Below are 24449 nucleotides of genomic sequence, written 5' to 3'. Positions count from 1 at the left end.
ACGGTTTAACAGTCCATTCTTAGGTATTGTTTAATTAATAATACATACTGTGGACGCGGTTATATAGCTGCGTGTTTAATTTAATAGGTGAAAGGTGATCGCGAAGCTCCTCCCACAACAACACTGACTGAGGGGCGTTCAAAGACGTCACGGGGAGGAGTGAGGGTTGCCCTGCGGTCGACCAGACATAAACAGAAACAACGAGAGCGGAAAGGGAGTAGCTCCCACTTCAAAATAAAAGCCGCTAAAAAAACGAAAATTTTCAACAGAAAATACACCCACTTGCCACTTCATTAGGTACACCAGTGAAAATGTATGTATTCTGCTGTAACAGTCTGCACTAAATCGTCTCTTCATCAGCGTTATGGTACTCAGCATTTGTTTCAAATTACTGATGGAGCTGTTTCTTCAGCTGTGTTTTCATTTTGGAGGCTGTGGTTTGTTGCACTGTTGATTAGTACGAACATGTGTACCGACACATGTTCCAGTTAAATTACCACCTTTCTGATTTCAACATAAACTGAACATTAAAGCAGGCATGAGGGTATGATTTAATGCAGGACTGTTACAGTAGTGTCGAAGGAGGAATTTTTCCCTCTCCTTCAGCCCAGGTTCTTTATAGCTATTGGAAAGGTTAGTCCGACTATGAATAGACCACCCAACAACTTCTCTCCAATTGACAGTTTATTTAACACGCAGAGAATAGGTACAGAGTCAGCACTGAGACTTCAGCTTAACCACCTTATGGGTAGAAAAGGAGAAGCCCCCAACTATGTGTGCACAGAAGTTTTATTCTATCTGGGCTCCACCCGAGGACAATAGGAGGAGCGCGGCCTTTCGTGTATCAGTAGTTTGCAATGTGTAGCCGAGGCCAGCTCTAACTGGTTTCTACCAGGTGAAATATTAGAGTGTGGTGCATCATATCTCTTGAGCAAGGCTGCAGCAAAGTGGTAAACAAGCGGCCTTAAGGGCACGCCACCCCTCAACGTGTCCTGTCCTGTCATATAAAATCTTAAAAACCCCTTATAAAACGAGCGTATGGATGCAGCGTAACCTATATGTGTAACCTGGACCTCCTTCCAGCGGTCACGTGAATGTGCTCCCCCAGACACGTTGCCATCTCTCCAGTAGGTCCGGGCTTGTGTATGTAACATTGTGGAAAACCAACTAATATTGCCTGTGTGTATATAAAAAAAATATATAGATATATATGTGTATCAAACCTTAAGCAGAAAAGCAAGCAGCAGGGCACTGTATCCAACAGTAGAATGCACTCGTTTTCACTAGTGTACCTAATGAACTGGCAGGTGGGTGTAAATGGAGAGTAGACATGACAATGAAAACTACATCTTACAGGATTTTTGTCACAACCCTGGTTTGGAGGTGGTAACATCATAAAGGAATGTATGGTGGTTTTCTTCCCCACCTGGATCTACTGTACGTCCCACTTATGCTGGATGTGATGTTGTTTATTATTTCTATGTTTTACTGACTTCAGTGAACTGTACAAGCCACTAGGTTGAGTCTTCAAGAAAACTCAGAGAAGTCCATCCAGTTGCCTTTGTTTTAGACCCACTGTGAAACCAAAAATAACGCATATACATTATATATATATAATATATATGCGTTATTTATTACTGATAACATGTAGCACTAAAACACACGACTCACAGACCATTTTAAAGAAAAACAGAAAAACAAACTATAATCCCAGCTCATGTGACTGCATTTGTATATTTATGATCATACTTTAAGTGGTGATTTCAATTTAACCTTCTGTAAAGACAGAAAATAAGCACGTCAACTATATAAATATTAATAAACACGCCTACATTATTTAACCTGTGCCATATTGTTTATTTAGCATGAGAAAACAATGTTTTAAAATGATTCCTGAGGCTTATTTGTTTGTATTTGTTGTCTTTCTTCTGTTTTACTTGAGCATCGTTTGCACTGTCAGCAGAAGGGAATCAAAATAACATTTTTATTTTGAAAAGTCTGACCGGAAGCTGTGCCCTTCATTCTGGCTGTCTTGACGTTTGCCCAGCGTGGTAGCTTTCCGTCCTGATGAAACTAAAGTGTGCCGTGTCCTTCAATTCAGTCAATAGCAGTGGTGTAGTAGTGGTCTGTCACTGAGCATCAGCGGAGTGCAGAGGTCAGAGTGTCCGGTCCGGATTCACTGTCCTCGGACGTCAGGAAGTGCCACCCCCCCCAAGCCTCCTCCTCCTTTGAAGGATCTGCCGGTATGTGGAAGCGCGTTCTCCTTGAATGACCTACACGCCACCTCTCTGGCGAGCAGCGGACGTCGCTTCATCGCATCCGACCACCTGCCCGTTAGGAGCCGCCGCCGGGTTACGTGTGAACCGACAGCGGGCAACAAGTCAAAGCGAGTGTCTGCACAGGCTTTCAGGCCGACTCCGGAGCAGGTGACCTGCGTAGACGACTTACTTCATCGTGGAAGTTGCGGAGTTGGCGGTCGATGTTTGGAGCTGACCACTGAAGACGCAGACGCTACCGGACTTGTTGAGGTTACTGGCGTTCACATGATGTACACAATCACCAGAGGTCCCAGCAAACTGGTTACACAACGGAGGACAGGTGAGTGGATTTAAAGCATGATGTAACAGCTGCCTGTGACGGCGCTGAGAAAGAGACAGCGGAGGAATGCTGGCTGTTGTAACACTGCGGTGTTGGTCTGCAGTCAGTTTAAAGGTAAACTACACAACTCTGTCACTGTCTGCCCCCAGGTCCGACGCAGCAGGTCGAGAGCAAATTCAGCGACTTGAAACTCAAGCCGACGTCTTGGCTCGCGTCAAAGTAAGTGTTTGTTTTTATTTCTGTATCCCTATTTCTTCTAGTAGTGTTTGCGCGTGCTGCTGTACAAGCAGCGCGGGCCCAAAATACACTGCACGTGCGCCGTAGCTGCGATCATGTAACATCTCCGGAACAACTTTTCCAGCGGCTTCTGTGAGAGGCTCTCGGGCCGAACCGGAGTTGTCACCGGTTTAGGCGTGACATAACATTACACGGCGGCTCTGCTGCCCGCGGGGGTTGTGTTTACGGTCTGCGTGGCCGGTTCGTTTTTCCCGAGAGCCCACCTGGTCTACGCGCACAGCTTCCAAACGCAGCAGGAGGCCCGTGTTTACTTCAGGGGCTATCCGGACATATCAAAATTCAAACGGCAGCCTGAACCTACAATATTTCTAATGCGGCTAAAGCTGAACTTTTAAAGGTTAGCTTTCAGAGTTATTGCATCAGTAAGACTGCGGGCTTCTTCTCAGCTTTTGTGTCTGGATTTGTGACAAATTGGCCATTCAGTCTGCAATCCACTGTAATAGAAGCAAAGAGAAATAGACGAAATTACCATCTGGTGACTTTAGTATGATTGAAATCAGTTTCTCTGCAAAGAAGCCAGAGTGGACCCTGGGGTTATGTTTGTTTTGTCCAGTACACATGTTCAAGGTTACAAGCATCTCTACTGTACATGCTGTTCAATAATCCATAGCCCACCAATCAGCCATAACCTTACCTGAAGCATTTGTGGTTGTCTGGACTGTCCTCCTGAGCTCCAAGCTGATCTCCTGCCATCCACTCTGTGTTCCCCTCAGCTCTCCGCCCCCAAAGATCGTGTTCAACCGCCTCAACGGGAAGCGCTACCACAGTGCAGCCACACAGAAGGCCGAGAGCCCAGCAGAGGGGTTCACGCCTGCGCACGAGGAGAATGTCAGATTTGTGTATGAAGGTGAGTGTCAGTACATGGGTAGGTGGTGTGGGTCAGAGCTCCGGGACGAGAAGCCTGTAGAGGTCTTTGTCTCAGGGTGAAAGGTTGGCGGAGGTCTTCCTCCTCCTGCTGATCAGCAGTTTGTATTCAACACAGATCAAGTGCGGGATTTTGAACAATTCTCTTCTTAAAGGGTTTTAGTTTTTCTTTATATGAATGAAGCTTAATGGCTACAGAGTTTCATCTTGGTGCAGATTACCAGGCAAGTTCATGATTTCCACATTTGCCGGGACAAGTAAAACTAATTTCAATGTGTCTCTGAAGAATCTCCGTCATCCAAATCATGGTATATTTAAAACGAAGCTTAAACAAAGGCACCTGGACTTGTTTTGAGTTTCACCACTCATCCAAACTCAAACAAGCCAAGTTGCTTTTGTTTTGTACGGTACATTTAATGTGGCACAACTGCGAGGGCACACCGGGCTGTCAGCAGTGTTTCAGATGAGCGCTGCTCCTAGTCAGTAAAGCCTGACAGTGGTTAAAAATCCCGACCATTCACCTCTGTCTTTAAGGTTACCCAGCAAGCCTTGTCTCTGGCCAATGCTCAACGCCCTGGTGGAAATGAATGACTTGCAGAGCTGTTGCTCTTGGAGCGCTGCCAGCAAAGGCTGCTCTTTTGTGACCACAAAGTTCAGCTGTGGAAGAAGTTCTCTTCTTCGCTGCTCACTCCTGAAGAAAAACTTTCATCATGCTCTGACCGGTTGGTTTGTAGAAAGAACACCTGATTAGAAAAAACAGCTGTAATTCCAGCTAATCTCACAATCAATTCACCCACATGCACACGTACAGCAGGTTCTTTATAATGCCACATCCTTACGTTGGTTTTAGTTATACAGCCTGCAAAAAGTAAACAGTGTAGCAGAAAGTTTGTTCAAAGTGAGCAGGAGACCCACAGAGATAAAACCTTAGGGTTTAGTGGGAAAACCGTCACCCTCTGCTGATAAAACCAGAGCGGTTCTCTCTGAAGTTTTCCAGCCTGCCTTACTGCGCATTCATATTCACATTATCCTGTAAGAGGACAGGGCTGCTGTTCTTGTTGGTCTCAAAGTGTGCGTGTTCTTTACTACAGTCAAGGCTCTTTAGTGATGTCTCCAGGATGTCTGAGTATGAAGTATAATTCACATTAACTATCAATTAAAACTGGTTTCCTTGTTCCCTTGTTTGTAGTATGGCAGGAGGTGGAGCAGAAGCTGGAGCACGGAGATGGAGCGGAGTCAGCTGGCAGCAAAGGGCCCGTTCAGTACGCAGAGAAGACCCCCAGTGCTGCGATGAAGAGTAAGTCCCTCCTCCCCGCAACCCATTCAGCTGCTGAAATACTTCACACAAGACAACAAAGCAGATCCGCCCTCATTAAACCTCATCTCACTACGATATTACTGATAGCCCTCTTCCTGCTCAGTGACCTGCTCAATCTATTTATATGCCGCCATGTATTTATTACCGGCTGTTTTCAAGTCCCCGCTCTATCTCCAGCCGAAGGGCAACTGTTGTAATAGTCTACTTTAATTTTTAACTCGGCTTTAGTTTACAGGGGTCAGACTTTTCCAGATAAGCCAGTCGTGTTTGCTTCGTCACGTCTTCAAACACGCTTGTCTGTTCCAGTTTCTGACGGGTTGTGAAGGGCCGGACTCGTAAAGGATTCATATGCTAGTTTAAATTTTAGTTTATTTGATCTGAGGCTGTGATGGCTCAACTAAAAATGTGTTTAAACTCAAATGAGCCTTCATTATTTTTCCTATATATTTATGTATAAATCTTCCCGAATCATGTCAGCTGTTCTGGTCCCATCTGAAACAGCGAGTTGGTTGATTGCATGGAAAAGTTTTATCTTCATGCAAAGCAAACGACATTCCCGTATGCCCTAGATATCCTGGCCAATATATATTGGCACTTTCTGGCACAAGATTTCAACAGTTGGAAACTTGTCTTTATGACACCATATAAAAAAAAATAAATGTACTTTTGATGAGCAACTCAACTGTGCCAAAAAGAATTCATGGGCAAAGTCAATCCTTCATGCCTCTGTTGTCGTTCTCTCCACGCAGACTTTGTGCCCATAGACCTGGACGAGTGGTGGGCTCAGCGCTTCCTTGCCAACATTGCCAACCTGTCATGACTTGGTGAGGCTTTGAGCCAGGACAGGAAGCACAGCGCTCCATCGTGAACCATCACCAGGATGGAAAGGGGGCGAGTCCGTCTCCGGGATCTGCAGTGTCGTTGGGTAATTTGGAATCCGATTTGATGGCCCGCGCTTCACGCTGCTGTAGAGAAATCTGGGTGCACAACACAACTCCGCCCACAATACAACAAGGGAGACCCGACCATGAACTCTGACGGCACTGACTTTACGTTGTGCTGCTGTAAAGGACGGGTCTTTCTCTACTTGAATGACGTATCAGATAGAAGCTGTGAGATTTTTCTTGTTAAAGAACCTGCCTCCTTTCTCAAGTGTGCTCAGCTCTATGTGCGTCTTGGCTGATCTTTGGATAAAAAGCTACAGAAGAGCAAAAAAAGTAAAATGTTTTTCAAAAACCTCCTGTGTGATTGCGTTTCCTTGCAGTTAATTAGGCCGTGTTTAGTTGTATGGCACAACCCACCTGGCTGGTGTGTGTAATAATACAAGCTGAAGATTTTTGTATCCAGTGAGATCTGAATCAGAGCAGCCATTTGTGACAACAGGCCACAGAAACATTTTTTTTTATTATTATTTTCACAGTGGGACTTCATAATAAATGCAACATATGAATACAAATTATTTAAAACCCAACCCGTCCTGAAGAAATAAAGTACATGTACATATTTTTAAAACAGTTTTCAACAAGGAGGCTGGTCGTCCAGCACAATTTAATTTTCTCGTCTGCCTGAAAGTTATTTCAAGACGAATGTTCAAAGCACCGAAGTAAAATCTTTCACAGTTTCTACATAAAAAAAAAAAAGTCTTTCTCCAAGTCAAAGATTTAAATTAAGGCTGCAACGCCTTTTTTCCTTCCTGCTCCTCTTTCACCTGCTGCTTTGGTCTTCCTGCCTCGCCTGCGGCCGGGGGCGGATTGGCCTGGCTTGGCCGTGGTGAAGGTGATGCACTGAGAGTCCAGGTAGTCCACCAGCTTGGCCGCACCGAGGCGGATCCCGGCCGCCTTGAGTCGCTCCTGGAGCTGGGACAGGACCAGAGGCTGGTACTGGAGGATCTGACTGTACAGGCCGGGGTCAGACAGGATGAAGGAGCGCACTGCCTGGAGGCGATCCTGGAGGCGGGACGCAGCCTGGGAGGACGAGATGCCTCCGTCGCTGTCCGAGTCGCCTTCAGAGGAGATGCACAACTCTGGGTTTGACCTGATGAGAAGGAAGTGGTTAGGTTTGAATCCCACAGATCTGTTTGCCCTCTGACAAAAATCTAAACAATCTGAAGCTCAAGAATCTTCCTAAAATAAATAACTGTTCCAGATCATCTCAAAGTAATTTGCACCATAACAAATGACATGAAATGTATTGTTACTAGTCAAAACTGTTGCATGTTTCGCACCTCTGTGTGTGTTTAAGTGACACAAAAGACACAAAACACGAGCACACCTATATAGTTGTGGATTGACATGGTGTCACTTTTGTTTTGACAGCACAGTACGTTATCCACAGCAAGTATGTTGAGTGCGTTGTTCTGGTTTTGTCTAGCACTGTCTAGAAAAAAATCACTTCTGAATGTATATTAACTTCTGTATTTTGTAACTGTTGGCATCTCATTTTTATGGACTTTGTCATCACACAATGCAGTGAAACAGTTTTTCTTTCTTTAAAAAAAAAAAATTAAAAAAATCAGCAAGACCAAGTACAGCTGTAAAACTGATCTTGTGTGCTGTGAGATCAGCTATACTGATGTACACCGATCAGCCACAACATTAAAACCTCTGACTGGAGAATTCAATAACATCTTGTGCAGCCTGACACAGACACACACACAGAAACGGTTTAGGAACAACTAAAAAAAAACATGAAGAACAGCACAAGGTGTTGATCTGGCCTCCAAATTCACTAGATCCCAAACTGATCAAGTATCTGTGGGATGATCCACAGAGGCCCCTCCCCTCAACCCATAGGTACCAAAGACCCCCACTAACAACATTCTGTTGCCAGACACCACAGGACACCCTCAGAAGACCCATGTCCATTCTTTGATGAGTCACAAGGGAGGCACAAGGGAGACCTTAGGAAGGTGGTCATAATGTTATGCCTGACCTGTGTATACAATGAATGTTAGAGACCTGTTTATCAAGTACAGCCACAAAGCATCTAAATGAACTGCAACGGTGGTCTCTGCAAGCTATAAAGCTCTCATCCTAACTGATCTGTTTTACAAACATGGCTGCTAAAGAACAGATGATCCACAAGTGAACAGTGAGTGAGCTGTCAGTCTCCTGTGGATATATGAAGGTAGCCCCTGTACACTGTATTGATTGAACCCTCTGAAAAACTTATTGAAGAGTTCAGCTATCTAAATACACTACCTTTCAGATTCTTCGCTGGCGGCTGTTGAGGAGGCGTTGGAGCCCTGCGAAGCAGACAGCAGCTCCTCCTCTTCTCTCCTTTGTTTCACGGGGGACACAACAGCAGGTGCTCTGGGTTCTTTAAACTTCACTGTCTGGGCGCAGGAGGTGGGCCTGCTGGGAGGGGGCTTCATCTGAGCTGTGCGCCCTGAAGAGGGTGCCTCATCCTCAGACTCCGAGCTGACCAGCTGGTGCGTGTACAGGTGGATCTCCTTCAGTTTAAGGATCATCTGGCGTTTCGGTAGAGGCCGGATACCAAACCTGAACAGAGGTGAAAGTTAGAGGCAGTCGAACAAACAGATGGACAGGAGAAAAACAGCCGGAGACGGAGAACAAAGCTAGACAGATTATGTTGACAGCGACACTCTGGGAGGTAATCGGATAGGTTCCCCACTTAATCTCCTTGATTAGGGGAAAAAAAACATAGCCGTAGCTTAACCTGTCTTTAAGTTAAGGACGAGAGTGAACCGACTGACCTGCCAACTTTGTTCTTGAGCTCCGGTGTTTCCATGTCAGAGTAGTGGGGCATAGGAGTGATGGGCACCGTGGTGCGTCGCCTTTTATTGCGTGATGATACTGGTGAGACACGAGCAAGACAATGATCAGGTGACTACATGCAGTAACAATAACGCATAAAACATTTTAATAAATCCTAACCAAAGTTATTATCTAGATACAATACTCAGGGTAGGACTAGGTTTAGTTCTTTCCTTTTCTGAATCAAGGCTTTACTGACAGATGGTGATAGCCCTCGAGGTCCCTTCTGTTTTATGCTGTAGGGTTATATATGTATATAAGACTTGACAACAACAATTAATGCAGAAACTCCTAGTTAAACTGATCACGTTATTAAGACTTAACTTCCACCCCTTAATTTAATCACTTATCAGAACAGGTAACAAATTTAAAGCACAATCACATTTTTAAAGCATCTTTTACATTAACTAAGTTATTAACAGTAAATCTGCAAACTGTCTAAGGCCTCCTGGAATAAACCAGTTAAATGAATATTGCTCCTTTTAGTTTGTTCTTCTGTGGTATGGGATCGTTTTCTTCGTGATGCATGGGTTCCACTTAGTTCCTGCATCCATGCCCCTGTGCTAAGTTATTCAGACATCCAGTGGGCCACTGTGCTACATTTTGGCATCTGTATACCTCTAGATGCAATCTAGGCAATGCAATAACCCAAGAACTATGATAACAGTAATATTTCCAATCCAAATTTGCATATTATCAGGGCAAAACTTTTAGTCACTTGACAAATGACTAACTGAAGTACAAAACATCTATGCAAATCAAAAACAGGAAAAGTCTTTTGTAGTTACAGTGGGACTACTCACCTGGGGTTTTGTGCTGGACAGAAGGGTTCAACCTCTGAAAGAGAGGAAGAGCATCCTCCTCTTCTTCTTCTTCTTCCCAGCTCTCCCATATTTTGGAGTCCAGTAGGCCGTTGTCAATCTCTGGTGGTGACGGGCTGAAGGAGGGGAAGGTCTGTGCTTGTGGACTGTGACTTCTACGTGGAGAAGCGGTTGCTACACCGTTACAGCGTGTCCGGACGCTGTGACTGAACGGTGGAGGTTGAGCGGCAGGAGATGTTGATGACCTGGCTGTTCTTCGCAGTCCCGGGCTCCGCTCTTGCTGGCTGGAGCGTCCGCTGTCCTCCAGCCTCAGACTGATGCGGCCCGGACTGGCCTCCACGCAGATGTCGAGACCCCACGAGTCGTTGAACGCCATGGGAGGCTCGTCCATGAAACTTTGGTGGAAACTGGATTCTGCAGCATCTGCCTCTCCAGATTCTCCTTTTGATTCCTCCTGCCTTCTATCACCCCTGTCCGGCTTACCGCAGTCTGTCTGTCTTTCTCCTTCCTCATTTCCTCCTCCTCTCCTCATCAGCTCAACTCCTGGGTTGTCATGACTGCTGGACCGAACAGACTGTGGACTTTGACTGGAGGACTTCCTGGTTCTTTTTGAACTTTGAAGACCACTGTTAGAGGAAGAAGAGTGTGGGTCTGAAGGGCCGGACAAAGGGGAGAGATGAAAGCTTCCAAACTCCGTCTTCTCTAGGCTTCCTGAGGGTGTCCCCTCGCTCCTTTGGCCTGTCAGCTTCTGGGTGTCAGTATCAGAGTCGAGCGGGGAGGAAGCAAGAAGGACAGGGGGCTGGTGGAGATCTGTATGAACGGGAGTGCTGCTGTAAGCTTGGTGCTTCAGGTGGAGAGGGGTATTGTTAGTCAAGTCTGACAGGTTTGAAAGCTTAGGTTGTGACAGAGGAACTGCAAACACATCTCTATCTTTGCTCACATTAAAACGAGTGCTTGTTTTAGGTGAACAGTTGAGATCCAAACTGGAGCCACCGGGACCCGTCCTGTTCAGCTTCAACCTGGAGACACGGCCGTCTGCTGGGCTAGTGTGGGCAGAAACTGGGCTACCGGAGGTGTGAAGCTTAAATGGTGAAACAGGAATAGAGAAAACCGAGGGTGACCGTGGGGAGTTGTCACCTTTAGGGAAGAGCTGTGTCCTGCGCATGCTGCTCTTGGTCTGAGTGGAGCTGCTCCTTTTGCTCATGGAAGACTGGACTGGTGTGGACGGGATCAGCCAGGAAACTTCTGGAGAACAACCTAGTGGATCACCAGGACTCAACTCCAAGCTAATGGGCTCCTTATTCACAGAAGTATGTTCGTTAGGTGACTGAGTCTGCCGGGATTTGATCTCTGTGTAATTTCTTTGTATTTTCTGGGCGGCACAGGGAGAATGTGACGAATGACTGGGGGGACTAAGATCATCCACCTCCATGTCCTCGCTCGAGTCGGACAAAACTATGAGCTCAGGCTCCTCTTTTTTCTGAGGTGAAGCAGGAGAAAGAGGAGCACAAATTCTATGAGGACCCTGGCTTTCACGCTTCAAAGGCGAACTCTCTTTAGGCGCGTCCAGTTCAACAGCATCTTCTCTCCCCTCTCCACTGCCACCCACTAGACCAGGGGACAGGCCGGGGAAGGGAAGGTTGGATGTACTGGGTGTAGGGCTGATGGAGACGTCATTGACTACACTCGCTGAAGACTGAAGCAAAGTTCTGCCAGACAGTTCAGAGGATGGTTTATGAGAAAACTTGTGCTGCTGGGATTGAGGACGGTTCGTCTTTGGTGGACCTGAGGTAGAGGCAGAGGAGAAGGGCTCCTCTTCCTCGTATACCCCCCATGAGTCTGAAAAGAGGCGGTTGTAGCTGCGATCCAGGATGGGGTTTGTTTCAAGCCGAAGGTTTGGTTGTTGGCTTTTTTCAATTTTGTGTTCTGTCATTTTTGTGACCACTGCTTCCTCATCTACTACATCATCTACTCTCTCTTTCTCCTCCTCCTCTTCCTCACTGCCTTTTTCCTCCCTTTGTCTCTGCGTGGCAGCAAACTCATAGATCTCCTCCAGCTCTTCCTCATTCACGAGCTCCTCACATATCTCTCCGTTTCTTTTCATGACCTCTTCGGCTAGACAGTCGTCCTCCGACCGCCTCTCTTCATCCCCTCCTCCGTTTGAATGCACCCCGTCGCCATCTTCATCTCCTTCGTTCCACATGGAGCGGAGGAGCTCCGTGAGGGACTGGTCTGTTTGCGTGCACACATTCTCCTCCTGGTTCATGAAGTCCACCTCCACTCCCAGAGCTCCTGCCTCCGCTCGGTGGAGCTGACAAAGCTGCTGTAGCTCCTGCAAGTCAAACCTTAACGAATACACCAAGAGAGAGTTATTGGTGATTTTATTCTTCACTTGATTTTTGAAGATTTGAAGATGTCTTGATGTTTGAAGACTTCAGAGTGATCAGAATGCTTCTTGTTGTTTTGTTAAAATAAATAAACCAACCTGGATGCCAGCTCCAGGACATGGGGCCGCAGTGATGCTGGGATGGAGCAGCGGGCTGTGTAGAGGTACTGTAGCAGAGTGAAGACTGCCTCGCCTGGAACATCACTCATCAACACCCGCTGAGCTGCAGGCATGCCTTCCTCATGCACCCCAATTCCACTTTCATGAACCTGTGAGAGGATAAAGGCAAACAGTGCCCAGACTTTAGTAGTAGAATTTACCCCATGAGAATAATAATTCAGATCTTTTGTGCTTTAATGCTTTTACTAAACTGAATCGAATAGAAAGCTCCGGCTCAGCTTAAACAGAGGAGCTAAAACAAGCGTCCACAGTTGTACGATAGTTGTATCATTCTACATCTTTAATTAGTCCTCTTTCAATTCTATTACTTAACTGAATCCTTACACTAAATGTATTACTTAAATGTCAGCCATAAATACAGAAAACCTTCATCGCTAATCATCTCTGTTCTCACTCTGCAGCAGGCCTTTGCTAATAATTGTTTTACCATTTCTGCCAGCAGGGGGCAGCGAGCGTACACCATGAAGGAATGTGCAAAGTACACCTCTCCACTGTCCACCTGGAGCTGCACATCACTGAGCTGAGGGTTGTTCACCATGCTGCTCAGGTCTGACGCCAGCCTGGACAGCGCCGCCTACAGAGGAAACACCGGCACAACACACTGAGGTCAGCGCACTGGAGAATTATTAATACGCACAGACAGCGGACACTCCAGACAAGACATACATGCAAACGTTTAAATAACCAAAGCACACGGTACATTATGGATCATGCAGCAGTCTTTTGGGACTATTACTTTGAAGATATATGTGAGGAGACATGTAATGTATACGAGTATAATACCACAATTTAATGTTGAAAATTAAATGAGGAAGGTGTGATTTTTATTTACATTTTTAAAACGAGTCTAAGGAATCTTGATGGAATCAGTGTGTTGAGGATGTGTCAGTTTACCTTAAAGCACTGTAGTAAAATGAAAAGAATTTACAGGTAATAAATAGGAAGCATGTGAATTAAGGGACCAGAAAACATTAATAATAATGACTCTCTTACTGATTGATGGCTGCCTGTGTTGTTAACTGCTCTTGGCTGATCGTCCAGCCTCTCCGCTGGGCTGTGGGCGTCCTTCGAGCGCGTGTTCGTCGTCTCAGGCAGGAAGCCGCTGACACAGAGGTCGTCCTGCTCCTCTGCCTCCTCCAGGATGAAACCGCTCAGACGGATGTTTGTGGACAGACCTGTGTTTGGCTGCTGGTCTGCAGAAACAATCGGGATCAAAAATAGTAAACACGTAAGCTGCTCCACGGGGTTAAAATAGTCAAACTGTGCACGTGAATGCAAATGCTGAGGTTTAGATTTAGTGTTGAAGTAATGTATTAAATTAAAAAGACCTGCTGTTTTCAGCTTTTACCAACTTTTACTAAAAGTTACACCAATGTTGTAATCAGATCAGAACAGATTTGAGGTGTTTCCTGTTTGCAGAAAACACTAATTAATGTAGTATTCTTTTTAAATTTTCTAAATAAATATAATAACATTATTTTTGAAGGGTAAAAATTCAAACACAGTAATGAACCTTATTTACTGCTTATGCAATTAAATGTAAATTTCAATAAGACTGAATCTCAATATAATATTTAGTGTCCATGAAGTAGCAGGAACTGGTTTATTATTTTGGCCTTTTGTTCATTTATTACATAGTAGTCAATAGAGACATAAAACTGTGGGGTGACGGACAGAAGACAACAACTGGCTTATTATTTCGTATGTCAAATTTTACATTAATTACTTCCTGTGGTTTGATGCCTTTTTTAAAACCTTTTAACAGACAACTTGGACAAGGTATCGTCACTGATGTAATATTTACCTTTGGCCGGGTTTCCATACTGTGTGAGGGTTATGCCTTCTTCAGTCAACTCCATCAGGTCTTGTAGAGTCTGGCTGCCCACTGGGAGCTGCGCAGTCCCAGGGGTGGAGGCAGCTGGGGAGCAGGAGGTCGCCTTGGATGAAGACAGTAAGATGGAGTCCCTGCTCTCTCTGACAGGAGTTCCTTTCACCTCAGGCTGGACAGAAGAGTCAGGTTTGTTGCAGGTGTTGAGTGAGGTGGCATCAGCCTTAAAGTGGAGGAGAACAGTATTGATATCACTCAAATATTCAATGCACATAAACTTTGATAATAAAAACTAAATAAATAATAAAATAAATGTAGTAGACAGTAAAAAACAGCCTGTCACTTGCATTTCTCAGTACACATTAAAGATGTATGTGTCTCTTGTATGTGATTATTTTTGGATGTCCACACAGATGAGGGTGTCAGAAAGGATTGGGGTGAGGACAGAAGGCGAGATATCAATGAGCGAAGATGTGGCCGTGCATATGCATCTGGTGCTGACTCACACAAGTAGGGAATTGCTTTAGTTTAGTATAGAGAACTGAAACCTTCCGAAGCACACGACTATTTAATTTCAGTCATTTAGATTATAGGTTAGCGCAATCCCTAAAATAAAAATGATTCACAAGCTGTTAGTGTTTTTAAGTCTTTGTGTAATAGGACTAATGGATAGAAGCTATATATTGTTGTCAAATGTCAATGTTTTAGGAATTAATCTTGAAATGAGTATAGTGGGTTATAGTTGGATGAATGCAATATGAATATGTGAGATTAACTTGTTCTGAGCTGCATGTCAGGGAAGAGGACTGTGATGAGAACACCGGACAGAAAAATGTGTGAAACCATCTTTAAATCAAGCTCAGTGTGATACACATAGATGTAAGTTGAATAGAAGTTTGGTTTAAAGAAAAAAGCATAGAAATGTTCTGTTTGATTTCAATTCCTCAGTCAGTTCAAACATGACAGAAAAAAAAAAAATACATAAACCCGTCTTTGATTTCTCTCACCGGTGTTGTGAAGAACTCCCTGAGCTCTGGGACGTAGAAATCAGACAGAGAGGAGGTGTCTTCATCCAACAGCGCGCTTTTCTGCCAGAGGGGGGCAGCACCCGTCCAGCCAGGCAGAGTGCTGGGGGAACCGGTCGGGGTAGGGGGAGAGGGCGGCGGGCTGAGCAGGAGAAGAGCTGAGACGCGATCCTGCAGCCTCCTCAGGGCCACCTGAGCATCCTGAACGAGAAGGAGGGGAGGAGGACGAGGGATGGCTCCTTTTTTCCTCTTTCCACGCCCCTTACCTGCAGAGAGGAGAGGAGAGGAGAGGTTTCAGGGACTGCAATTACATACATTGTGTGTATAAAGTAATACTGCACTACTTCATGGGTAGTGTCACACAAACATCCAACCCTTATGGATTAAAATAGGACTGTTTGAGGGCCATGCAAATCACTGGTTTCCTTGCAAACAGCTAGTAGTGACGTTACCACACCTGTATCTGGTCTCCACTTCAGCAGTGGAGTCATGGAGGTGTGAGCAGCTGCAGTTTCCGTTTGTCTCGCTGCCTCCTCCTCTCTCAGCTGCTTCCTCTCTTGTTCAAGCAACGAGGAGGACAGAGCCAGAGCCACCATGGTCTCTTCATCCATGGATCCAGTCTTCTTCCTGGGCTTCTTCCTCGCTGGGAGGGCCGGCTTAGATGGGCCTTTCCTTTTTGTGCCAACAGTTTGTATGCTGAACAGAAAAAATAATGCAAAATGGCTAGAGTCAGGTTTCATTCAGCTTATAAGGGCTTATGTTCCTTCTGATAATCAAGGCTGAATGGCAAACAGTGATCAAATGGCAGATTTTGTACTTCTAAGACAACAGGTCTATAAACTGTAGGGTTTAAGAAATCTCAGGCGGTGTAGTATTATTGTCCTTTCTTATAGTCCCAGTAAAAACATCTGTGTCTGACTTACAGTGTGTTAGCAGTGTCAGTCCTCTGGCTCTCCTCAGCCTGCCTCTGCAGAGCCTGCAGCAACGCCGCCGACGAGACACCCATTTCTGTGGAGCAGCGCTTCAGGTGGGCCGAGCGACTCTTCTGGGACTTGAACTTCTTTCCACAGATGGGACACTCTGGGACACCAGGAGGTGGAGGGGGGGCTGGGGCGCTGTCTTCACTCTCATCTAAACACCTGCAAGGAGGAATTATTCACAAAGAGAGTGAAAGGGCAAATCTTGGAGGAGAGGGTTTGTTTGTGGTTAACTTTTTTTCATAATAACTTTAATAACACATGTCAAAGTTAACTAGTTTAGTTCATCTGATCAGCAGTTTAAACGCCCCCCAAAAAATTAAATTCATAATGATCCATCATAAGAATAGAAAGTCATCCTCACATTGCACTAGACACTACACAACTCAACACATGCAGTAGGTTGCCTGTCCCTTATAAGGTTATTTATCTTTAATACTTGTGGACACCTCACTGTGTTTGAATACAATTTCTGGTATAAGTCAAGCCTCTAAAATTAAATATAGTTGTTCACACCTGTTGAGGTGCTGTGTGCGTCCCTCTGGGCTCATATGTGATAAGTCTCTGTGACAGATCTGACAGAAGAAAAGGCCTCTGTCCTCCAAGTCCCCTGTCTGGGCCTCTGCAGCCTCTCTGTCCAGCTCCTCCTGCAGCCGCTGGGCCAGAGCCTCATCGCTGTCTGGAGTCTTTGGGCGAGGACCGGAGCTGAGGGTCTCTGGATTATCTGCAAACAGAGAGGAAGCTGTGTATTAAGCTGCTTTTAATGATGATGTACTGACTCATATTCCACCAATTCATTTTTTTTTTTTTTTTTACTGATCTCTCATCCACCCATCCTTTCATTCACACAGCAGTGTGTGTACACTGGAGTCGAACTTGGGCCACCTGGGTGAAAACCAGCAATCCTAAGCACTAAAATATACAGGGTTACTCGAGCAGGGAGCAGAGTGACGGAGCTGAGAAAGAGATCACATGTCTCCCTGCTACCTACTGGGTCGAGGTTACATTATATTGAAATGTATAGATAGATCATCAGCTCACCTCGTCTTTGTTGCTGTGCAAAAGGAGTAGATTCACTCTCGTGGTTAGTTGGATTGAAGCGGTCTTTGTGCAGCATCTTCTGTGGACTGGCTCTCTTGAACTGCTGCATTTTCAGGAGTACTTTGTCTTTTGCTCTGAGACTTCCATCAGTTCTCTGCTCGGCTGCTGCTGCTGCTGCTGCTGCTGCTGTTGTTGTTGTTTCAGAAGACTTGACTGACGGCCCAGCATCTCCTGAGTCAAGTCTAGTCCTTCCACCGACCACAGGCTGCTCTGCTGCAGCACTGACCGGCTGGCTAGCAGCGAGCTTTGACCCACAGTCCCCATTTCTATTATTTCTCCTCCTCTTGTCTCCTTCGCTTGCTTGACTGGAGCTCTGAGCTTCTGCTTTCCCGGGCTGTCTTGCCTCAGTAGGTTTCTTACGGACTCTCTTCAGCAGCTTCGAGCAGAGGTCTACAAAGTCCTGGTCCGAGTCGTCCATGGTGATGTACTTCTTCTCACACTAAAAAGGGCCTTGCAAGCTCGTTCCCAAGTGCAAAGACAGCCGATGAACCTGCAGAGACAGTTAGTTCAACCAGATTCGGGTGCAGTAACCAACAAGACTCCTCTGCGATAGAGGAAGTTTGATTTGCATCTTAGCAAGATTTTCGCGGGTTTCTGCATATTTCACAGGCAAACATCTATGCAAATGTTCTAACCTACACAATGTCCAACGAAGAACATGGTGTTTGAAATGAAAATATAAGCCGGAATGAACGAAGTTAGCTGGTCACGCTAACGCTTTATTCTTACCCAGGTTTGACCGCTCCGTCTCACAGCTTCAAGAGTCCATCACAGTCGTTACACTTTTGTCTTCGAAGCTATATTTATATATCTATCACTGTGTGTTGGTTTCATAACTTCAGACAAGGACTCCACACTGCTTATTTTCATTTCAAAACAAGCAACCGCTTCGTTTTTTTGGACTTCCGGTCATGTGACAGTGGACGGACGAATGAATGGATAACTTCCAGGTCATGTGACTGCAATGCGTCGACATGGATCAATCAATGGGATGGATTCACTTATGTATGTATAACTGCATTGAAGTACAGTAAACCTTTTATTTAACCTAAACACTACTTCAAGCTTAAATATTTCAGGGTCTATGATTATAACACAAGGTATTTATTTTCCATAAAGCTTTAAGTATTAGAAATCAATGTAATCTATGATCAAAACCAATACTTCACACATATTTCCAGTTCATTGGTTTTTAACGTGCTGTCTTGATAACGACAGATGCATGTCCTCAGAGTAATGTTAGATATATTACTCTGATGATTTGATTGTCAGTTTTAAGTATCTAAGAAAAGACAAGCTGTAGTTGAATAAGGCATGCTCCTACATGTCAAGACATGTATGAACCATGCCTATCCCAGGACATCTGATAGAACGCCAACAACGGAAATGTTTTAATTTTGCTTAATTTTGCTAAAGTAACCTAAATTGTTGTCATTATTGAACTCAAAACATCTTTCACAATGTCTATATCTACACCAAACAACAGAAGTAACTTATGCCTTAGTGTATTCAACGTATCTGGAGTCCAGAGGGGACCTGGCTGAAACTAACTCAAAGGACTTATTGCATTTGTAAGAAAAAAACCCCAAAAAAACTAACAGTAACTTTACAAGGCTTATAAGTTGAGGTATGGACTGTTATGTATTTTAAGTGAACCTTCCTTTGAAAGGTTCAGTTTCATATATTACATTAGTACTGGTGTATTTTGTTGAGACCCCACTTATAACTTCAGATATGCACTACCGGTCAAAAGTTTTAGAACACCCTAATTTAAGGTTTGGTTACCCAAAACTGAAAAATAATGTACATTTCAGAATTATACAAAAAGGCCTCTTTCAGGGAACACGAAGTGGGTTAACAATCTAAAGCTGTTCTGCCCTCTGTCTACATAAAAGCAGTGTTGGAACACACTGTGGTACCAGACCCTCATGAGCATCAGGTGAACAGTATTGTACTGCAGAAAGTAGTGTGTTGCTTCAAAAATGGCGAGAAAAAGGCAATTAACAATGGAAGAGAGACAGACCATCATAACACTTAAAAATGTAGGTCTTTCCTACAGGGAAATTGCAAAGAAAGTCAAGGTGTCAGTGAGTAGTTTTCTTCACCATCAAAAGGCACTCAGAAACTGGGGGAAACTCTGACAGGAAGAGGTCTGGCAGACCCAAAGCCACAACTGAATCAGAGGACAAGTTTCTGAGAGTCAACAGCCTGCGTGATAGGCGGCTCACAGGACAACAGCTTCAAGCACAGCTTAATAGTGGTCGTAGTAAGCAAGTCTCAGTTTCAACTGTGAAGAGAGGACTCGAGCTGCAGGTTTGACAGGACGAGTTGCAGCAAGAAAGCCATTGCTAAGATGTCACAATAAGACAAAGAGGGCCATGAAACACCGCCATTGGACTACTGAAGACTGGAAGAAGGTATTATGGACTGATGAATCAAAATTTCAAAACTTCGGTTCATCACGCAGGATCTTTGTACGCCGTCGAGTAGGCGAGAGGATGGTTCCACAGTGTGTGACATCAACTGTCCAACATGGAGGAGGAAGTGTGATGGTCTGGGGCTGTTTTGCTGGATCCAGGGTCGGTGACTTGTACAGAGCGAGAGGCACCCTGAACCAAAACGGCTACCACAGCTTTCTGCAGCGCCATGCAATACCCTCTGGTATGCCCCTAGTTGGTCAGAGGTTCATCCTACAGCACGATAATGACCCAAAGTCCAAGCTATGCCAGAACTACCTCAGGAAAAAAGAACAAGATGGTAAGCTTGAAAACATGGAGTGACCAGCACAGTCTCCAGACTTAAACCCCATCGAGCTGGTTTGGGATGAACTGGACAGAAGAGTGAAAGCCAAGCAACCTACAAGTGCCACACATTTATGGGAACTTCTGCAACAGACTTGGGAAGAACTTTCTGAAGAATATTTGATTTCTATTGTAGAAAGAATGCCACGAGTGTGTTCAGCTGTTATATCTGCCAAAGGTGGCTACTTTGATTCCATTTCTTTTTCAACTCAAATTGCTTATTTGTTCTATTCTTTAATTTCAGAGTGCAATGAGAGACTAAACTGAATAATTTTCAGTAAAAAAAAATAAAAAATGGAAAAAGCGGGGTGTTCTAAAACTTTTGACCAGTAATGTAGGTCTTTACTGTACTGTCATATATGACCACTTCACACTGGAAACTAGTAATTTCTGTCAAATAAGTGCATCTAATATTAAATCCCTGCAAGGTGAAACTAAAATGATTACAGTAAGAGTAACCGATCTCTTGAACTTTAAACTCACTAGCTCCATCTGTGGAAATTCAAGAGGAAGATGCAGTTGAAGACATTTCAAATCAAAATTGAATGTTTAGTGCAGATGTGAAAACCCAAATCACACAGCAACACTCCTTTGACCACCATCACTTATTTTTGAACCCAGTGAAGATTGCAACAAAAGACAACTGAGCTGAAACAAATGCACACCAACAGGAGTGATACCTCATTATTTAGTCAACAGAGTACTGGTGTTCTTCTGTTGCACACAGTTTATTTAACAATATGGTATATAAGTAAGAAATGAGTCTTTTACCAGTTTATACAGTGATTTCATTCTCTCTTCCTTATATTTATAGTATTTCACTTAATAACTTGATTTACAATAGGAGAAAAAGTAAATCCCCCCCAGTTCAAGTTTTTGTGAGAGAGGAATGAGGGTTGCTGACAATTAGTTTTCCTCAAGGTGAATCTCAAACGTGCCCTTCGTCCCTAAAGAGCACACAACTTGGTGTAAAATTTAGAGGATAGGGCGCCATCCGAGATGTTGCCTACATACAACCGGTGATCATTCCACCTCAGCTTAGGGGGCTGGTCTCTTTCTCACACTCTCTTTACACTTTACAACATTTGTATGACAAAAAAAGTATGACAAATTCTTTTTAATGTCAAAGCAACAACTTTCTACACCTGCAAGACATATATTCCAAATTCCAGGCCACTGAGACGTAGGTTGCAGTCCTTGTCATCTTTGTTGGTGAAACCATCCCGAGCTGTGTTTCTCTTTGTGACTGTGAGGCTTTGTGTCAGTGTCTTCATGTGCAGGCCATTTCCTACTGTAATACAACTGAGTGCTCTTCATACACACAAAAGGGAAGGGAGCGGTCTCTGTCCCTGAACGCATCGTCTTGCAATAATGGTACAACACTAGATTAAATTGCCAGGAATGACAGCTTGAGAAGAAAACAAAAACCTGGCCCAATTCCCAGTCAAAATATTTTACAGTTCTCAACACAAAAATGCTTTAATTTTTTTCCAAAGGTACAAAATAAAAAGATATGAATAATATAATGCAATTGTACATTTTCTTTTAAAAAAAAAAAGAAATGAGAAAGGCATGAAATCATACCAAAACAAACCAAAAATAAATTGAGTACTGAGCACATTTGGTCTCAACCAAAAATATATTCTTTGTGATTCAAATTTCATTTAAGAAGCAACTTGCAAATCCCTTAAGGAAGAAACACCCACAACTTGGGTTTAGGAAACAATTACATTCCCTAGAAGTGTTGACATTTTATTTATTTATTTTTTTTCCTCAACCAAATTTTCTTTTTTGTTTTTTGCAATAGTTGAAACTTTTTACATGTCAGTACAAAAAACCGTTCTCAACCTTAGAAAGAACAAACGAAGCCCTCTAACAGGATAAAGAGTCTGAGGGGAAACAGGGATTAGTGGGAGGATGGGTCCCTGGGAGTGACAATGTGTTCTTTAATTCCCAGCAAAAATGCTACAATCCCTCCACAAACTTCTCCAGAGTGTCCCCTGTAGCATCTCCCACCATCCCCAAGTCACTGCTCAGCCCTCCTCTGTTGGGCGTATTAAGCTGTGGTAGCATGGCGCTTTGTTCTGGTGTCCCCAAATGTCCCTGCTCCATAGACTGCATTGGGCCCCCAAGTCCTGGGTGGGGAGAACCCGAGTGGGGTGGAGGCGGGTGCTGTGGTGAGGGTTGGGGCTGGTTTTGAACCTGCGGTGAGGGACTGGAATGTGGTGCTTGTGGCTGCTGTTGTGAGGGCGGACAAGGAGACTGGACTGGCGCAGGGGAGCGGACCTGGTTGCTGAGGGCACTGGCTAATGAGGGCTGGCCGGAAAGGTGGGCTCCACCCTGTGGTTGGCCAGCCAGTAGGTGGGTCTGGGGGCTCATGGGGCTTGGCTGGGCGGGGGAGCCCATCTGCTGCTTGAGGACGGCCTGTTGCTGCTGCTGGAGCAATCGTTGATGCAGTAAATTCTGGGCGGAGTCCATCCCCATGCCAGGCTGGGCCATCTGAGCCATGGGTGGAAGCTGACCCATGGGCCCCCCAGCTGCTCCTGTACTTGCCTGCAAGGATATCTGCTGCTGTTGTTGCTGCATGCGGAGCTGGGAGTACGTAGTTGCCGTACCCTGGGTCTGAGCAGGAAACTGGCCAGGATGGCCTTGAGGCATCACTCCCTGTTGTTGCTGTTGTTGCTGTTGTTGCTGCTGCTGCTGCTGCTGTTGCCTTAACAGCTGCCGACGGTAGAGCTCCTGGAGCTGGGGGTTGGTGCTGTGTGCTGCGTTTATCAGCTGCCCTTGAGGCCCTAATTGAGCCATGCCCTGCACAGGAGGCTGCTGAGGCTGTTGAGGGGGCATCCCTGGCCTCTGCACTGCTCCTCCTGGCATAGCCATGGTCTGCATTGTTGGCATTCCAGGCTGCTGTTGCTGGCCTGCTTGTGGTTGTTGCTGCGGTGGCTGCGGCTGGTTGGCATGGTACTTGGCTGTTCGCTGTTTGATGAAAGCAGCCATTAACTGAGGGTTTGATTTGAGGATGTTGAGGACTTGCTGCTGCTGCTGGGGCGAGCTGGGAGACTTGAGCGTGCGGAGAAGGTCCTGCAGAGCATTCGGGGGTATAGCACCAGGTCTCTGGGGTGTCTGTGGGCGGGCACCAGGCTGCTGTGGTATCAGCATCCTCTGGCCCGGCGAAGATTGCTGCCCTGGTGGCATCATGGCTCTCTGCATGGTCATGGTCTGCTGTGGAGTCTGGCCTGGGACTAGACCTGGTTGTTGACTCTGAGCTGCCTGCATGGGCCCAGAAGCTCCGGTCCATTGTCCTGGAGCCATGCCAGGTTGCACGACCTGTGGTCCCCGGGGTCCTGGTACCATCTGCATGGGGGGTTGCATTGGTCCAGTCATGCGCTGCTGTGGCTGCTGGGCATTCATAGGTAAGCCGTTCATGTTGACACGGTAGTTTTGCTGGTTCTGTTGGGCCTGCGCCATCATCTCGATGTGCCGTGCCATCTTGACTGCAGCAAGCGGAGGCTGCTGCTGCTGTAGCTGCTGTGGTTGCTGGGGCGGCTGCGGGAGAGGGGACTGTTGCTGGTGTAGTGGGGAGGCCTGGGGCCCAGGCTTGCCCTGGGGCACCGGGGCTTGAGGCTGGCCAGTGCGAGGTGCGTTGGGGAATGAAGGAGACATGACACCTGCTGAGTTGGGGGTCTGCGGCTGGTTGGAAAGTGGCTGCTGGGGTGTTTGGGGAGTGCTGGGCTGGGTATGAGAAGTGGGAGTGCTGGGGGCAGCAGAGGGTGGTGGGGACGGTAGCGGCATGGATCGGCCTTGCATGGTGGCCATTCTTCTCCTCATCAACTGGGCCTGCTGGAGCCTGTGTTGCAGCTGCTGCTGGCGAAGTTTGTGCTTGATGTTCAGGCAGAACGGGACAGGACACTTGTTCTCCTGACAGTGCTTTGCGTGATAACAACAGAGAGCGATAAGCTGCTTGCATACAGGGCAACCACCATTGGTTTTGCGCTTGCACCCCTTGGTGTGCTGCACCACTCGCTTCATCTTCTGACAGGACGGTAGAGAGCAGTTGGCATTGCGACACTGACAAGCGTGCACAAGTGACTGAATGCATCGTTGAATACTTAAGCGCCGGCTCTCTTGTGGGCTCTTGGAAGCCTCTCCACTCTGACTGTTGTTGTCATCATCCAGGCCAAGACCCCATTTGACCATCGGGTGCTCATGGCCTTTCGTGTTGTGGCAATTAATGCAGAGATCAAAGTCCTGAGAAAAAAAAAAGAGAGAAGAGGACACAGTAATTAACACTAGTCCAGACTAGGCTGATAACTATGTTAATCTGAAAGTTAACAGTGACCTCTTTAATTGAATCTGTGTCATTTCACATTGATCTTTATGGGCCTCTCCGACTCTACGTTTAAATAGTGCGAGACCTCTATTTGAAATTTGTGTTTTTCAGTGTATTTTTTGATGATTTCAGACTCCCATTGTAAAA

At 45.6% G+C, this 24449-nt stretch overlaps 3 protein-coding genes across 5 annotated transcripts in view; 1 reads left to right on the top strand and 2 right to left on the bottom strand.

Annotated features, from left to right (window-relative positions):
- Positions 1-1641: 1641 nt before the first annotated feature.
- Positions 1642-6323, top strand: mcrip2 (MAPK regulated corepressor interacting protein 2). The gene is made up of 5 exons (XM_084570375.1): positions 1642-2598; positions 2748-2817; positions 3609-3742; positions 4949-5056; positions 5827-6323. Exons 1-5 carry the CDS (start codon positions 2544-2546, stop codon positions 5895-5897), a joined length of 438 nt encoding a protein of 145 aa, XP_084426501.1. The 5' UTR covers positions 1642-2543; the 3' UTR covers positions 5898-6323.
- Positions 6324-6462: 139 nt separating this feature from the next.
- slx4 (SLX4 structure-specific endonuclease subunit homolog) lies at positions 6463-17904 on the bottom strand. The gene is made up of 13 exons (XM_084570385.1): positions 17112-17904; positions 16587-16794; positions 16017-16232; positions 15551-15789; positions 15076-15359; positions 14045-14291; positions 13234-13433; positions 12668-12814; positions 12160-12329; positions 9657-12019; positions 8793-8892; positions 8278-8577; positions 6463-7111 (listed from the first exon to the last, which is right to left on the bottom strand). The coding sequence occupies exons 1-13, from the start codon at positions 17587-17589 to the stop codon at positions 6739-6741; spliced, it is 5325 nt and encodes a 1774-aa protein (XP_084426511.1). The 5' UTR covers positions 17590-17904; the 3' UTR covers positions 6463-6738.
- Positions 17905-20649: 2745 nt separating this feature from the next.
- The window catches only part of crebbpa (CREB binding lysine acetyltransferase a), a 42788-nt gene continuing 38988 nt past the window's right edge, over positions 20650-24449 (bottom strand). For all 3 annotated transcript variants that reach the window (XM_084569236.1, XM_084569237.1, XM_084569238.1), the window contains one exon: positions 20650-24220. In XM_084569236.1, coding sequence (XP_084425362.1) covers positions 21938-24220 — 2283 coding nt within the window. In that variant the 3' untranslated portion in view covers positions 20650-21937. The remainder of the gene's footprint in view (positions 24221-24449) is intronic.

The sequence above is a fragment of the Chelon labrosus genome (assembly GCF_963514085.1).
Source record: "Chelon labrosus genome assembly, chromosome: 2".
NCBI classification, from domain to species: Eukaryota; Metazoa; Chordata; class Actinopteri; order Mugiliformes; family Mugilidae; genus Chelon; species Chelon labrosus.
Note: the sequence above shows the minus strand (reverse complement) of the source record. Positions and strands in the feature narration are given on the sequence as shown.